The 16,574-nt window shown below is 42.3% G+C and overlaps 2 protein-coding genes across 2 annotated transcripts; one reads left to right on the top strand and one right to left on the bottom strand.

Moving 5' to 3' along the window:
• Positions 1-4,341: 4,341 nt before the first annotated feature.
• DYNLL1 (dynein light chain LC8-type 1) lies at positions 4,342-7,299 on the top strand. Its single transcript, XM_048514327.1, has 3 exons — positions 4,342-4,529; positions 6,146-6,283; positions 6,972-7,299. The coding sequence occupies exons 2-3, from the start codon at positions 6,152-6,154 to the stop codon at positions 7,107-7,109; spliced, it is 270 nt and encodes an 89-aa protein (XP_048370284.1). The 5' UTR covers positions 4,342-4,529; positions 6,146-6,151; the 3' UTR covers positions 7,110-7,299.
• A 1,662-nt stretch (positions 7,300-8,961) lies between these two features.
• Positions 8,962-16,191, bottom strand: COQ5 (coenzyme Q5, methyltransferase). The gene is made up of 7 exons (XM_048514326.1): positions 16,000-16,191; positions 14,919-15,068; positions 14,189-14,413; positions 12,995-13,101; positions 11,715-11,803; positions 9,999-10,110; positions 8,962-9,915 (listed from the first exon to the last, which is right to left on the bottom strand). Exons 1-7 carry the CDS (start codon positions 16,169-16,171, stop codon positions 9,814-9,816), a joined length of 957 nt encoding a protein of 318 aa, XP_048370283.1. The 5' UTR covers positions 16,172-16,191; the 3' UTR covers positions 8,962-9,813.
• Between the last annotated feature and the right edge of the window lie 383 nt (positions 16,192-16,574).

The raw sequence follows: 16,574 nt of genomic DNA, 5'->3' as shown, positions 1-16,574 counted from the left end.
TGGGCTCTGCAACATAAATGTTTATGTCACTATCGATCAGATTCCAACATGCCACTTCCTTGCCTTTGTTGCAACAGAACAACATAGCTATCCTGCTGGAATTTGTCATTTATTCTATGTTTTCTCTGTCTCCAGATGCTTTGTGGGAAAGTCTGAAATCACCGTGCAGGAACCATGACTGTAGGAACTGTTGCCTTTGTGCAGTTAGGCATGTTTACTGAAAATAAATCCTATTGTGCTCACTGGGACTTGTTCCCAAGAAAGGGATTGAGACCTCAAATCCTGCTGAAATCAGGAGGTTTTAATCATGCCTAAGGCTGCAAAACTATATGTATTTACCTGGAAGTAATCTCTATTAAACTCAAAAGGACATGCATTTTTCCCGTGTAGAGTCAGACTGTCTAAACGTTGAAATAGATCGGCTTAAAATGCACCTCAGCCCTGCTTCACAAATGTAGATGAATGAGGTGGCAGAAAATTAAGTGCAACAATTCAGACTACAGATAGGAGATTTCGGATGTGAATGTTTCTTTGCATAAAAATTTCACGACAAAGAGAAAACTAGATCAGAGGGAAAAGTTCTGCCCCAGACTTGTTGATATGCTGGGTGTCTTGCTGCAGAGAATGTTTCTCATACTGAGCCATCCCAAAATACAATGTCACCATGATTCTCCACTTGCAGTCTAAGGTGGTATATTGAGTCCACAGAGACACAAGAAGAAAAGAAGAAGAGTTTGTATTTATATCCCCCTTTCTCTCCTGTAGGAGACTCAAGGGGGCTTACAATCTCCTTGCCCTTTCCCCCCTCACAACAAACACCCTGTGAGGTGGGTGGGGCTGAGAGACCTTGGGAAAGCTGTGACCAGCCCAGCTGGCGTGTGTGGGAGTGCACAGGCTAGTCTGAATTCCCCAGATAAGCCTCCACAGCTCTAGCGGCAGAGTGGGCAATCAAACCCGGTTCATCCAGATTAGAATGCACCTGCTCTTAACCACTCCCCCACTGCTGCTCCTGACCTTGAGTGCTACACCTCATTTTAAAAGGAAGGAGCATTAGGAGTCAGGTCAAGATGACTTCAGCTGGCAGACAGCCCTGCACAACAGCCAGTCCTTTACATACCCTGATCCAAGGACAATTAGGACTTTTTAGAGAATAACCAGCATTTTGAATTGGGACCAGAAGCAGCCTGGTATCCAGTTTGAAGAAATATGAATATGAGTTCCTTGTAACTTGAGCCAAGAACCAGTGTGGTGTAGTGGATAAGGTGTCAAACTAGGACCAAGGAAATATAGGTTCAAATCCACACTCACGCCACAAAAGCTTGCTGGATGACCTTGGGCTAATCACACACACTACTATTTGGACAGAAGACCTCCAAGGAATGCCAGTGTTGTGGCCCAGAGGCAGACAGTGGCAAACAATCTCCCAACCTCTCTTGCCTTGAAAAACCTATGGGATCATCATGTCAGCTTTAACTTAATAGCAATAAATAAATACTGCCTAATCCAGAAGGAGGGGGGCTGAATCGTGTTGCAGAGGCGGTGTGGCCTTGTGCTGAAAGATTTGCCCTCCCCAGGGTACTTACCCCAGTGGAGAGCAAATCCCCCTCCAAATGCCCAGACACGCTGCATCAAGCACTCCCTCACCCACCGCCAGTCTTGGCAGTGCAGTGGGGACATTGCGGAGGTTAGTCAACTTCCACCCAAGGTCTAGGGCCAGATGCACAGCATCCTTGGCTTTTTGGGTGGCATAAGTCCATTGACTTATTGAGGGCTTTCTGGTGGTGGCTTTTTCCCCCTCCCTCCCTGCACTGCCTGAAAGCCCTCTGGAAGCAGCAGGACAGCGCTATCCTCAGTCACCCAGGGCTCTGTATTGGGCTGCCCATAACTTGAAATGGTCAGCGATACTGAACATATAAATTTGCCATTGGTCTATCAAATCAGTATTATATATTTAGACTGACAGCGGCTCTCTAGGGTCTCAGGTCTTTCATATCACCGACTACCTGGTCGTTTTAGCTGGAGATACCAGGGAGTTAAATATGGGACCAAGCAGGTGGTCTAAAACTCTCTGCAATATTGCCACAGCATTTTGTACCAACTGAAACTTCTGGACTACTTTCAAAGGCAGCTCCATGTAAGGCATATTTTTCCTATATAGATAACACAATCCAGATGCATTCAAATAGAGAATCATAGTACACTTAATGGCTGGGTTTTCAGGTGGCCCATGAGTCCTGATTTGAAAAGGACTCTTTGTAAGACTCTCCTCCAAAGATATCATCTGCTGAGGAGAAAGTATAGACTTTGTAATGTACATTTATGCCAGTGGCAATCATACTACCATCCTGAAAATATCCCCCCCAATGCAACTGAAGCAATTAACTCTTTAAGGGAATGGGCTGTGGAATCTTTTTTAATGCCCTAATATACATACCTGGAGTCAGGGTAGTTTGAGACATGGACCCAGTCTTGAAAGGAGATTGTCAGGTACATCCTGAGGCCTGGAGATGAAAGTGTTTGGGGACCTGAAAAAGTGTTAGGACAACATAGTTCTGCTGGTGCTGCTGTGGCCACTGCTAGCCTCACTATTACACTGAAAAAGTTCCTCAGGAGAAGTGGTGAGGTCATCAGACAAGATGGCTGTCTAGGGCTGGAGTTCCCTCAGTCCACTGATAATTGACAGCGACTGAGATGGTTTTAGAATGAAAATCTGCTTAGGACTGAATTGGAAGCATATTAAAATAACACCAGCTGTCTTACAAAGCCCTTCTGATGACAACAAAGATGGGTATAATAAAGGTCAGAGCACAGTCACTTAGGACCCCAATTGACAAGATTTTCTAGAGCAGCCGGACCTCATCTAGTAGCTGCAGCAGAAAATTTTGAGACTTCAGTTAGCATGCAGGCTTATGAACCTATCCCCATCTTCGTGGGTGAAATCCTATTTACTTAAAGGGCCACTTGCTCTCTGCTGCCATCACATGTTTTTATATGGTAGTGGCAATCTGTACTCCTGATTTTGAAGCATTAGCCAGCCACTTGTACAGCAATCTGTGGAAATATTTATTTATTTATTCAATGTAATATACCGCTCACCTCCGTAGGGCTCTGGGCGGTGGGCGTAACGAGGCAACTGTAGCCCTGGGCAAAACCTGAGTTGGATGCCCCCCCACCCCCACAGGCACAGAGTTAGGTTAGAAGAACCTTCCCAAGCCCAATAGGTAACAAATGCTGTTCTGATGTAACCTATAAAAATAAGAAACTGCATCCATTTTGTGTGGCTCCTCTGATACTAGCTTGCCCATTTGTTGGTCTGAATAAAATATCTCTTTGATTTTATTCCTTGTCGGCTTGAGCTTTTTGGGTTTAATTCTCTTAACTCGTTACCCCGCGGTAACACCCCCCCATGGGTGGCCACTCCACCACAACCAATTTTTTTTTGCACCAGGACATGGGTGCCTGCAGGGGGTGCATTTTTAGACATATCAGCACCAATATTTCAGCGTATCATCAGGAGACTGTCCTTATGTCATGTCATCAGGAGACTGTCCCCCCAAGTTTGGTGAGGTTTGGTTCAAGGAGTCCAAAGTTATGGACTCCCAAAGGGGGTGCCCCATCCCCCATTGTTTCCAATGGGAGCTAATAGGAGATGGGGCTACAGTTTTGAGGGTCCATAACTTTGGACCCCCTGAACCAAACTGCACCAAACTTGGGGGGTGCCATCGTGACAGACAATGCAGGCATTCTTGTTCACTATCTAATCACTATCTAATTGGAAGTTTACAGTGCAATTCAAAGCAGAATGACGCTGTTCTAAATCCATTGAAGGACTAATAAAGATGTAACTCTGTCTGTGGCACTGTTAGTATACTATACTAGTTGAACTGGGGAACATCTGTGTTCAAAGGGCTGTTTTGCCTGTTGAGACGGAGACAGGAGTTCGCCGCCCTGAGATCCATGAAGGCAAAGTAAAAATGTAATTTACAAAAGTAGTCTCCACATGCCCAGGAGAAATGAAAAGTAAAACAAAGCACACATTTTCTCCCGGACAAACAAAATAGGTCCCCGCACATGTCCGAAGGAACCCCACACTTGCACTTCTGCAAAATGCCCGCCACTCAACTGACCTCCCAGGCCAGCGGGAAGCCGCCCGCCCAGTCCCTCTCAACCATGGCAACGGACGCCGTAGCGGTGCATGCCGGATCGCAATAAAATGCAACAATAAAACCCTGCGGGAAGCAGGGAGAAAAAAGCCAATAGGCTACGAGGAGTATTGTTGTCGTAGCCAATGACTGTTGCCGGGGAGGGGATGGGCGTGGCGCCGGCCGCGGAGGAGGGAGGGCGTGGCCGGTGGGCAGAGCGGCACTCGAGGCTTGTCGCGGGCGAGGGGCTGCAGGGCGGCTGAGCGCGCGGGTCTCCTCAGTTCGTTGCGCGACGGGGGAGCCGGAGGAGCGCGGAGTCGCCAACCCACCCGTTCGCTCCACCAACATCCCTTCCCGCGGTCCTCGGAAGCAGCCCAGCAGCACACGGTGAGAGGAATGCCGCAGCCTCCGCGGTGGCGCTCGGAGACGGCAGCCCCTCCTCAGCGAGGCCCGTCCGGAGAATTCCGCGCCTCGTGAGGTTGTGCAGCTGTGGGGGAAGGGCGGGGAAGAGAGGGGGGGGGTTCCTTTTCATGCCAACAGACTCCTTGAGGAAACAGCGAGCGGCGCCACTTCCACGGGGTTGGTATGGAGCCAGACTCTGTATTTTTTAAAAAACCCTACAAAGAACGAGAACGGAAACGATTTAAAACGTTTGTATAAATGGCGCTACTGTGTTCGGTGCTGTGCTTATTCAGAAATGGGGAAAAGGGGTCGGGATTTCTGAAAGGTGTAAACAGGGAATGGAAGGGGGCACCGCCGCCTTCTCCGCGTGTGTCTCGGGGAGGGGTGGTTCTGGGGGAGCGAGGCGGGTGGAGGAGCTTTTAAGGTGGCAGCGCATAAAACGAACCGATGAAACCGACTCAGGACTTGCAACAGCGGCTCTCCAGGGTTGCGGGCGCAGGAACGGCTTCCCTTTAACAGAAGGTACTGGCGTCTGTCGCTGGAGGGTTCTGCGTGCAAATGTTGTTACGGCGTGGGCAATAGCGTTGTTGTTGCTTTAGTTGCCCCTTATACAACTGAAGGTATTATGGGTTCTTTAGGCGTTGTATGTAAACCAGGGACAAGTACAAGGTGGATGACATTAGGAAGTGCCTAGGATTGTGGTAGGCAAGGTGGGAGGTGGCATGTCTAATGTGCTAAGTATTGTCAATCGATTTAAAGGCCTTGTCCGCATCTTGCAACGATTTAAAACTTGTCTCTACAGCACAGATTATTGCATTGCTCAACACTTTTGAAGGTTTAACAGGATAAAATATCTTCAAGATATTAATAAGGAAAGTTAATGTGCTGATTCATGTACATTTTTTTAAAGTTCAGTAGTGCAATTCACAAACTAACAATGCACAAAAAGAATTGGGGCAGGGGAGTGAATATAATGCTGGGTTTGGGGGAATGTTTGGGAAGGAATTATCTGGAGAGAATGATAGAAATCCCACATTCTGCCCAAGTGTCTTTTTGCAATGAAGGGCAAATAGGAATAGGGATTTTATGCAGGTCCTCCTCATGAAGAAGATGAAGCAGTTTGGGTGGACACACCTCATGCAGTACTGTGTAACAAGCAAGGTTACTCATGTGAAATATTGTGGGTCCTTGTATGTGGGTGTACAAGGTGATAGTTGTTAACAGACATACATAGACAGACACACCTAATAAGCACAGTGTAGGCTGATACAATTAGTATGAAGAGATGCTGAATGACTAATATACTAGGACTAGGATTACTGAAATCTGAGTGAGCATAATGTTAAAATTTGCAAGTACTTTCAGGTGTTGAAGGAAATAAAATAAATATTCTAAGCTCTTCAGAAGCTGTTATAGGCATTTCAGAATATTTTCTTTTACATCTTCATATTTTACCAATTCCATTAACTAAAACAAATTTTGTTACATAGGGTATTTAATTTCTAAAGAACTAGATATATGCTTCTGGAAATTCAAGTTTGTGGGTTTTTAAAGTATTTGTTTGCAGGATAGTACCAGTTATTTCTAATTGTTCTTTGCAGGTAACCATGAGTGATCGAAAGGCTGTGATCAAGAATGCAGATATGTCTGAGGAGATGCAGCAGGACTCTGTGGAGTGTGCTACACAGGCCCTGGAAAAATATAACATTGAAAAGGACATTGCAGCCCACATAAAGAAGGTACTTGATGATTGTTGTGCAGTGACATTTAGAATACTTAAAACAAAGAAAGTACTTCAAAGAAAGTTTAGTACAGCTACTGAGAAGATTCAAGCTCTTCATCACTAGTGGTAGGGCTATACCAAAGCAAGCCAGTCATCATGAAGACAATGTTACAGTTCCATGAAGACTGGGGATGTGGGGTGGACAGTCTACATTTTTATGTAGCTTTTACAACTGTTGAAATATACTGAGATTATTTGAACAGTGTTGGTGACTATCTCATTGAGACTTGTTTTGGTGGCCATGGCTAAAGTATTATACGAGTCATTTTATCTTTGTACATTCTTAGTGATTGCCTACCATTCTAAAAAAGAACTGAGATTTCACATAGACAAGTATTATACTACTAGTGGTATTATTACTAAATATATTAAGAGACAGTGTTGTTGGGACACACTGCTTGTTGATTCCTGAAAAAATGACTGGTCCCTGTGAGCATACTAGACTATATGGACCTTGTGGTTACAGCCTGTTAATGTCATGAACAAAAATGACATGAACAATACACTGGGTTATGATATAGTAAAAATGCATGTCAAGAGGTTAAATTATAGAAATTCTTTTTGCAGCTAAAATGTTTAGCCAAACATGTTGAATGAAGCTGTTAATATCTGTTTTACTAAGTTTTTTAGTGGTTCTTTTCCAGGAGTTTGACAAGAAGTACAATCCTACTTGGCACTGTATTGTGGGAAGAAATTTTGGCAGCTATGTGACTCACGAGACCAAGCACTTCATCTACTTCTACCTGGGCCAAGTTGCCATTCTCCTCTTCAAATCTGGTTAGAACATGGGATCGTTACACCCAAACATGCATTTGACTACAAGACTGTACACTAATTCCAAATAGACTGAAGTCTTCAGCCTACCCCAGGGAACACACCTTGATCTTCAAGCCTTTTGTTGTTTTAATGGGCAGGTACTCTTCTGTACCAGTTTGTGTTTTTGTTGTGGCCATAAAAAATAACAAAAAATAATCTTGTATGTATTTTCTTTTTTAAAAAAATAATTTTCTAATAAAATTATTGGATATGCACTCAACCTTTCAGAGTTAAGAGCCCATCTCACATGTTTCCAGTAGCTTTTGCCTCTTCAGATTTACCACCTTCAGTTTTATTGAACTTGATTTTTGTTCTAAAGCTTGATGAAAAGATTAATGTTCTGTGCTTGCAGCTGAGCTGTTGCTTTTAGCAAATACTGGGATTTCAGTGGGTGGCCACTCATGGGCCAGAACAACAGCTAAATTTCATGGAGGTTTGGATACGAACCTCAAATAATAGAGAAGGTATGAATTTTAAACCAGAATTTGTGAACACATCTCTTCATTCTTGAAGGGTCTGCTCTGTGTCCAACACTTATATTTTTGGGCTTGATCTGTTGATTGGCTAAACTCTTATCAGAATCTCAGTGGAATCAAAACAAGAAGGGATAGAATTAAGCGCAGTCTTTTCTCTTCTCCATTGCTATTATCTCTGACCAGCTGAAATACCAGCTTTAAATAACATCTACTTAAGGCATATATACCTCTAGACTCTTGAGCAAGGCCCAGGATACCTGAAATCTGGTATTGGTGCCAGTCTTGGTGACTGATTTTCCAAACTAGCTGAAAATGTTTATGAAGTGCCATTGTCAAGGCTGTTTGATTTGTGCTGCCTGTAAGCATAGTGACTTGAAATTAAATTTTATCAGCTTAACTGGGACTTGCAAGTAAGCATCCTGAGGACTGCATGCATTTAATGTACATAGGCTGAAACATCTTTCAGACTTTTATTGTACAGAAGGTGTCTGAATTCAAATAGGTATTCAATATAGTTTTTTGGACAAAGCACTCGTGATTTAATGTTCTGTTCAGAGAGGAGCTCAACTATTTGTGAACGCACATACATCGTAGAGTAGCAGTTTAGTGGGTGATGGACAGTGCAAAGATTGCTGCCGATCTTCTCAACTTTTTGTCCCCTGGCCTTTTTAGCCACAGGAGACTTTATGTTTGGGGCTGCAAGGCTTGTACAAAATAGCCACATGGGTTGACAGGTTCCTGTGGAGAAAGGATAAGAGTACCAGGAGCTCTGCTCATGCAAGAGGGAGTAATTTTACCCTTTCCATACCTATGTGGCTATTATTCCATATGGGTTCTGTTACCCCAAAGAAGGAAACATCTGAGATTGTGCCTTTCCCTGACAGACTGTACAGTGCCTGCAATTGACACAGCAAATTATGGTTTGTATTAGGGAAGCAACATTTGTGCTATGTTAAACTGATGTAAAATACATTCCTTTAGATTTGTATAGGTAACACACGACCACTTGGATAACATAATTTTGTGTATGAAATTACCTTCCAGCACACTCATCAATGTAGACAAGATTTGCCTGCTCTATGTATGCATTCAGATTTTGTTTCCCCATTACTAAACAACTCAAATTAGTATAAGAGTCCTCACACATAATGGGCAGAATCCATTCACACTGGAAGACCCGGTTGGGGGGGGGGGGGGGGGGGGGGGTAAGTAAAACATTTTTACAGTTATGTGACAGTATCTTTATGCTCAATTGAAAAGTTAGGAATGGCTAGTACTAGTGATAGCTGCTATAGTTACCAAAGTTTCCAACAGCACAAATATTCAGCAGAGGTAAACTCAATTTCTGGATATAAAATGTTTTAGTTTTATTTCACTGCTTGTCCTCTGGAAGAGTTCACAGGCATTAAAAAAAGCCCTCTTATGTGTGGTGGGGGTATACCCTCCAGGGATCCATAACCATTCCATTATGACACCGGAACTGCATATCAAGAAAAAGCTCAACTTGCATAATTCTAGTTTTGATCATTCTGAGCAGAGAGGTGAAGCTCTGCACTAACAATGTTCAGTCAACGTTGCCTGTTTGCTTTTCTGAAGTTCTGAGGAGCAATTATCTACCCAATACACTGCTTTCTGTATTCCTATGAAATACCTAGAACACCCACTCTACATTTATCTTTTGGAAACTTACATCTCCAGCATTATAGAGCAATATACTGTGGAGTAGCAGTACACAGGGATATGTGCCTATTTCTCCCACAACTTTATAGTCAGGCGAGGGACCTTTGGTCAAGACAGTACCCCAGAGCTATTTAGGTTCAGGAAAACCACACCTTTCATTTGGACACCAATTTTATCTCATTTTCCACCTGTCAATACACTAAGGGCAGCTTACATAACCAAAGAGCAGACAAACGAGCTCTGGATTTTTTTGTACTGCCAATGAGTAAAAAATCAGATATTAAAAAACTTAAGCCTCTGGTTCAGGTGAGTAATGCAAGCCTTTGTATTATTACTTGACAGGATAAAGAGATGCTCCAAATACATACAATATACTTTTTCCTTTAAAAAATGCACCCCTAAAGCCTCCACTCCAGGACTTTAAATATTGATTCTTGTGATAGATTAATTAATCTATCATGATTCAGTTTTCATAAGATCTGTATTTTCTATCAGGAAATGTTTTCCCTGAAAGTCACAGCTTGAAGCCAGAGTGAATGGCCACAATGCCTGAATTCAAGTTACGATATTCCACCTTCAGGAAGCCCACATCTTCCATCAGCTCCTTCAGTTCTTCCTGAAATGCAGCAATGGAGATTTAAGTGATCATACATGAATTCCTGACTTCCTTATCTGAGAGGCAATTAAGTATTGTCTTACCTGGTTCAGAAAACACCTGATGCTTTCCACAAGGTACTGGTAGGATTTCCAGTCACCAGCAATCACCTCACCCAACACAGGGATAACTTGGAAACTATACAGATCATAGAGACTGTGAAAGTAAATATTGCAGGTTAATATAAATTCAAATCTTTGCACAGGGCTATTCTCTACACGAGTCTGTGACAATTATCATTTCAAAATGTTTTAAGTGTCTTAACCAAGCACCACTGCATCCAACTCAAGATGCAAGGGAAGCAGAAGTACATATGTGGTGATGGTTATCTCATTCTGCTTTCAACAAGCAAGAATTAACTGTTTTCAGCACTTTTATCTGAATCACTATGGGGAACTTCCTCTCTTCAACTTCTTAGAGAATCACTTGCCCTATTGTACCAGGTAGAAAAACACCTACTGTCCATAACAGATCACAAGGACGATTTGAACATCCAGCTGAGTGATAAGATGATGAGAAATGAAATGGAGTGATCACTAAATAAACATTCCAGAAGAAGTTGCAAGTGGCAGTATACTGTGGTACCAAGACTCTTTCCTACCACCTTTACATTCAAATTCCTTACAATAAGTTGACTTGATCTTGCTGTGGGGTACATGTTTTCAATTTAGAACTGAACAAGGGCTTTACAGCCCTAACAAGGAGTATGCATATTTACTATCTTTTTAGGTTTATTTGCATAGGATGGCTAGCATAGAGTTTTGGCCCATTTACCTTGTTCTGAGAGACTAACAGTAACATCCTAAAAAAAGTTTCATGGGAGAAAGCACCATTACATAGAACTGAGTAGTATTCTGAACAGACAGTCCTATGATTGCTCTCTAGAGCAGATAGTATCTAAGCCTACTATGTTTGAATGGCTTAAAGTTTGTACTATACAGGCCTACCAAAATCCAGGTAAGATGCCTCTTGTGGGTATTACAGTTCATTTTAATTGGTGGGGGGAAAGGACCATATCCATGTCTTTAGTAAAGGCTTTGACTTGGACATTGATTTGGTGTTAAAAACACTTGATGATATAATGCTGCTTGAAGGAAGATTGTTTTGGTCTAACCAGGAGTGCACCCTGAAATAGCACTGCTTTTACATGTTTCAAACAATCCAGAATACCCTCAAGAAAACCTCAGAGAGAAAACTAATTTTGATTATCCATGGCAGATGCAATCACTTTATTTTAATGCTTCTTCCTTGGTTTGCTATGTTGGGGGGGGGGGGGGTTGGAGTGGTTTGCTCTTCCAGTACAGCCTGGGAGGGAATCCCGGCTCAAGCAAGTTCAGACCCTGCTTCTTGTCCCAAGGGAATATAATAATTGACCACAAGGAGGGGTTGTTGTTTTTTTACTGTGCACATGTTGTTTTATTTTTAACTGTTCTGAACCTTTGGGAAGGAGTGAGGCAGAAACTGCATTAAGTAAACAAATGGAAACAGTCATTTCATGTGACCTCAACAACATTTCACTGTGTTACGCAAATCCTGTTTGCTCAAGGTAGGTAGCTGTGTTAAATCTGTAGCAGAAGACTGAAAGTGAGTCCAGGATTACTTTCAATTTCCAGGTTATAAGCCTTTGTAGGTCAGAGTTGTAACTGATGAGCTTTGACTCAAAAAAACTGATACCCTGGAAAACGTTGTTGTTAAGGTGCTACTGGGCATGAATATTATTTGTTTAAGGTAATGAAAAATGAGAGGAAACATAATCCAACCTTGAAACTAAGGAATTGTTGACATGACTAAATTCCAGACACATAAATCGCCCTCCTGGTTTCAAGACACGATAGGCCTCCTGTAGTGCCTAAAACAAGACAAATACAAAGGAGGTTTGTTCTAAAGCAATGTTTTTAAAGTGGGGCTTGATGAAGGTTGCCTCTCTCAAAGAGGCATTTAAGCATTTGAGGTAGCCCCTTGAAGCAGCAGCAAACAAGCCAGGGGAGGAGGTTTTTAAAAAAATAATGCACATCTACTCTGAGAACGAAATGCCAGATTTCAGTACCCATTCAGAATGATACACAGCAAACAGGAATCACACCGAGCAAAGAGTTAGCTAATGACATCAGATACAAGGGTCTTACTAAATTATCAATAAGAGATCAGTATCATGCAGGACCCCCTAAAACTGTAAGCCTGCAGGCGCCTTTGGAATTCTGATACAGATTGGTGGATGCAGTCACAAAACGGCTGCCACAGAAGGTGGAACCAACCACAAAATGTGAGAGGTTATGCATAACTAATAATAACTTCGACATTTTGGGCAGAAGCTCGGCTTTACAGGATGCCTTTTAAAGAAGAACATACTGCTTTAGCGTGAAGATCTTTGTATTGTGTTGGCAGTCGTGGCCAAAGCAGCTTAAAAAGAAAATCTGCACAGCAAGTCAGATCTCCCTCTGATGTCCAGGAAAGGAGTCTGAGGGCACCATGGTTACCACATTAGTGATGCCAATATATGCCAATGTTACTGATTTAGAAAATCAGCAAAAAGTCTGTTCATTTATCTAAAGATGTTTCACATACAATTTGCTAATATCAGGTAAGTTGTCAGATAACTTGACGGATCATTCCTCCCTCCCCTTTTAACAAACGGAAAAAGGATCACCACGCCTCAGTCCTGGTGAATATGACCTAAGTGGGGAGTGATGCCAAGAATGGAGCCCATCATTTTATGTTATTTTTTCAGAAATTCAGATGGGTTAGGGTTAGAGTTAAATCTTTGCCAGGGGCTTTCCTCTTCTCATTTAACCAATAAAAAAATCAGTCTCTCCTCTGGAGACTGTGGATCATTTGAGTTGGTCCTTGATCTTTTGTGGAAGGGGATCCTATTGGGAGGGATCCTCATACATTTTTTGAAAATATGTTGCCCAAATGTTGGGTAGAATATGGGAGTACAAGGGAGATGTATCCTTAAAGGCATGACTTGAGGTCAATCTCCAGAATAGTACAGAGTTCTTTTCTTTAGCTCCCCAGTATAAGACACCTCCGTGATGCTCACCTGGTCAATACGAGTGACATTCCGAATGCCAAAGACATTTGTGTAAATATCAAATCTGTCATTGTTGAAGGGAAGTTCTTCTGCATTCCCAAGCACCCATGACAATCCTTTGACAAAATATAGAAGGAATTGTTCAGCGTCACATTCAATGGTAATCTTCCCAACAAAGACAGTCTTGTGGAAATTGTCAGAGACATGGGATAAATTACTGGTTGCACAGTTTCAACTGGATGGCATCCTTCTCTTGCTTCTTGTTTCTAGCATGGCAAGAGTGCAATATGATACTATCCACTTCTTATGCTCACTAAAGGCAGCAAAACGTTCTGTACAAGACGCTGATGAAGAGGCCTTAAGGTCATGGCTGAGGAACACCTCCCACCTTTTTTTTTTTTTTTGCTTTGTAGCATACATCATGATGATTAGTATTGGAGAACTTGAAAGCTTGCATATCATGGTGTATTATTTGGACAGATCTTATTAAAAATATTCCATGATTTTTATTTTTTGGAGTTTGCTATGGACCAACATGGCTACCTCTCTTTCAGATCTTCTATGAAACAAATCATGAGTCTCTGCACATGGCTCGAAGACAAGCTTCAACCACTAATTCAATCACCATGGAAGCCAATTTCTAACAACACCATTTGTGTTGGCTGCTATGCAGCAGCTTCATAAACCATAATAATATCTTGAACTCTGTTTGCATCTAAGCTTGTCCCAGAGTTACACCTTCCAATAATCATTATTGTCCCTGCTTGAGTGTGGCAATACTCCAAGTCAACCCCTTAGTATCACTATCCTTAATAAACTATTTCTGATTTCATTTGTCAAGGTTTGCAGAGTGCTGCTTCACTTTCTCAGAAGATCTGTTTTGCTACAGTGAGGAGGGGGAATAAGACAAAATTTCTTCCACCTCCTCCTGTTGCCGAGGCAGGTAATGTGTAAGATAGGTGACTTTACTGCATTCCTCCTCTTAACTGCAGCTTCCCACACCTTGTTGCATTTTGTCCAAGAGGTCTTCATGATTCTCTGGCTTTTCAGAGGTCTTGAGGGACCACTAGAGAAAAGAGAAAGGTCTACCTCTCCAAGTTTCTGGAGCTTATTTCATAGGATCAATTCACATGATAATGCATACAATTATGGCTTGCCATTATTAACGCGCACCCCTGCATTGCAGAAGTTACAGTTCATTACCTTCAGAATAGCCAAGACGTCGTGACTTCTGCTTTCCAGCCTTCAGCATCTCCTTGCTAATGTCACAGACCACCACATGGGAGTCCCCCAATGATTTATGTTCCTCTTCCTGGTAAAGTTTGGTAATTTCCTGCCATGATAAATTCTGGTGTGTCCTCAGCTTCTGTCGAACCTGATGCTCCCGCTGGGAACGAACATAATTGATAAATCGAAAGGCGATGTCACCTGCATTTGTTGCGAAAGGAAGATTCACAATATAGGATCTCCCCTGAAATTAAATGTTCAAACAAAGGATAGAGAGTGGAAAGTTTGTTCACTCAATTCATGTTGATGACGTTAATCTTCCCTCCTGAAGAAATGACAAATTTTGAATTTCAAATTCCATGGGTATCCCAGCTCCTTGGAATTTAGATTTTGTAAATGTAAGCTAGTTTTCCTCATACTTTTCATTTAGTCCACAAACTAACTCAACTAACTTTAACATGATTGGCTTGACAGTTGTGATTGAATTTCTTCCCTGTTTTTATAATATTTTCTTTCATATACCATCAAATGACATGAATTCATTAAAAATCATATCCTGACATACACACTCTGGACTTTTTTGACATGTCAGTTCTTTTAAACTAGGCTAGTCTATACAGTATATTTCATAGTTTAGAGTTGCATATTCAACATACACATGGTGTTAAGATAAGCCATAATAAGCTTGGGATTGTTTACGGCTTACCTGTCCCTCCAGCAACATCAAGCAACTGGGTTCCTGGATATGGGTTCATCTGGTGCACGAAGATGTCTTTCCAGATTCGATGGATCCCCAGACTCATTGAATCATTCATTATATCATACTTCTCTGCCACATTTTCAAAGACTTGGTGAACTGAAATGATTTTTTTAAAATGGTAAACTGGCAGACCAGACAAGTCCCATTTTGATCGAATATAATGCTTACATTGGACCTAATTGTTCTGTCCACTAGTAAAAGATGCTCTGTGGATTCAACAAGGGCAATTTCAATTACTTCCTCAATGCAGCTGCCCATTTTATATGGGGTCCACAAAGGACTCAAACACTGCACCATGGGTGCCAGGCGAAGACAAGAAAGTATCTGTATGTATGGCAGCACCTTCCAGTTGTGATGCATAGGATCCTACCTATAGTTCATACTGGTAGATACAAAGAAAGCTGGCTCTTTCCCGCATATGAAAGCATTAACTTGGTAGGAAACCTGCCACTGTCTTCCAGGATTTCATCCTAATCTGTGATCACTAAAATAACATTTTCTGTTAAATGTTTGCCTCAGTTTCTAAGTCTCCATGCTTTACTGAAACAAAGTCGACATATGTTTGATTTGCCCACATTCTACTCTTAACTTAATTTCTGTATTTCTTCTCCCTCTATTGCCAAGGTTTTATTTATTTATTTCATTTACACCCTACTTTTCTCTCCAATGTAACTCTGAGCTACCTCATTCTCCTCCCCTCCATTTTATAATCACAGCAGCTCCATGAGGCCAGTTAAGACATGAAGGTAGGTGTGACTTACCCAAGGTCATTCACCAAACTTCCATGGCAGTGGGGGGCATACTAACCTGGGTATCCAATTCCGGCAATCTAACCACCGCATATTCAAAGGTCAGGGGCCTAGAATGTTGCCTTATGCAATTCCACAAGGCTTCACAAATACTTGAAACACTTTGACCATACAAGAAATGCAATATAAAACAACAGATGATAGCAGCCCTCTAAGTACCGCCTTTCCTAGACGGGACGGGGCAGGTGTCTCCCCAAGAATAACAACCTAATTCTCACCCTTCTTTCCCTTCTCTTCCTCAGACACAGTTTGAAACCCAAAGTGAGTCCTCGCATTGGCTGCCGCGCGCCTCCCTCCACTGCACAGCCGACGCCCCCACCCAAGAAGCAGCCACTGTTCATGGCAACCTCGCAAAACCAGGCAAGAAGCGGCTCCTGTGAAGGCCGCCATCTTGATTCATGCCGCTTCAATTACGTCATCTCTCTCACGCAGGGTTCTGAAAGGCTGGAAAACGCATGCGCAGTTAGTCCAGTTCGCGTTGGACACCAGCGAGGGTTTGGTTCCTTGTGAGTGTAAAGCGTTCCTATCCTTTAAGCTCAAAAGTGTGCTGGAAATGAATAAATAGTAGGAATGATCCTATCCTACAATGCAGCCTGTTAAACGGCAAATCATTAGCATGCCGATTTCTCAGATTAATCTTTTTTTTTAAATTATTGGAAAACTCTTTTGAACTCGGAGTGGTTTACTTCCAAATACGCGACTCATCCCTGCAATTCCAAGCTTTGAATTAAATTCCACTGAACTAATTCCGATTCCGAGTACATTTCAGAAAATTTTAAGCCCCGGAAAAATA

Source organism: Sphaerodactylus townsendi, linkage group LG13 (genome assembly GCF_021028975.2).
Source record: "Sphaerodactylus townsendi isolate TG3544 linkage group LG13, MPM_Stown_v2.3, whole genome shotgun sequence".
Lineage (NCBI taxonomy): Eukaryota > Metazoa > Chordata > Lepidosauria > Squamata > Sphaerodactylidae > Sphaerodactylus > Sphaerodactylus townsendi.
The sequence above is the reverse complement of the archived record's forward strand: the minus strand, read 5'-3'. Positions and strand labels throughout refer to the sequence as shown.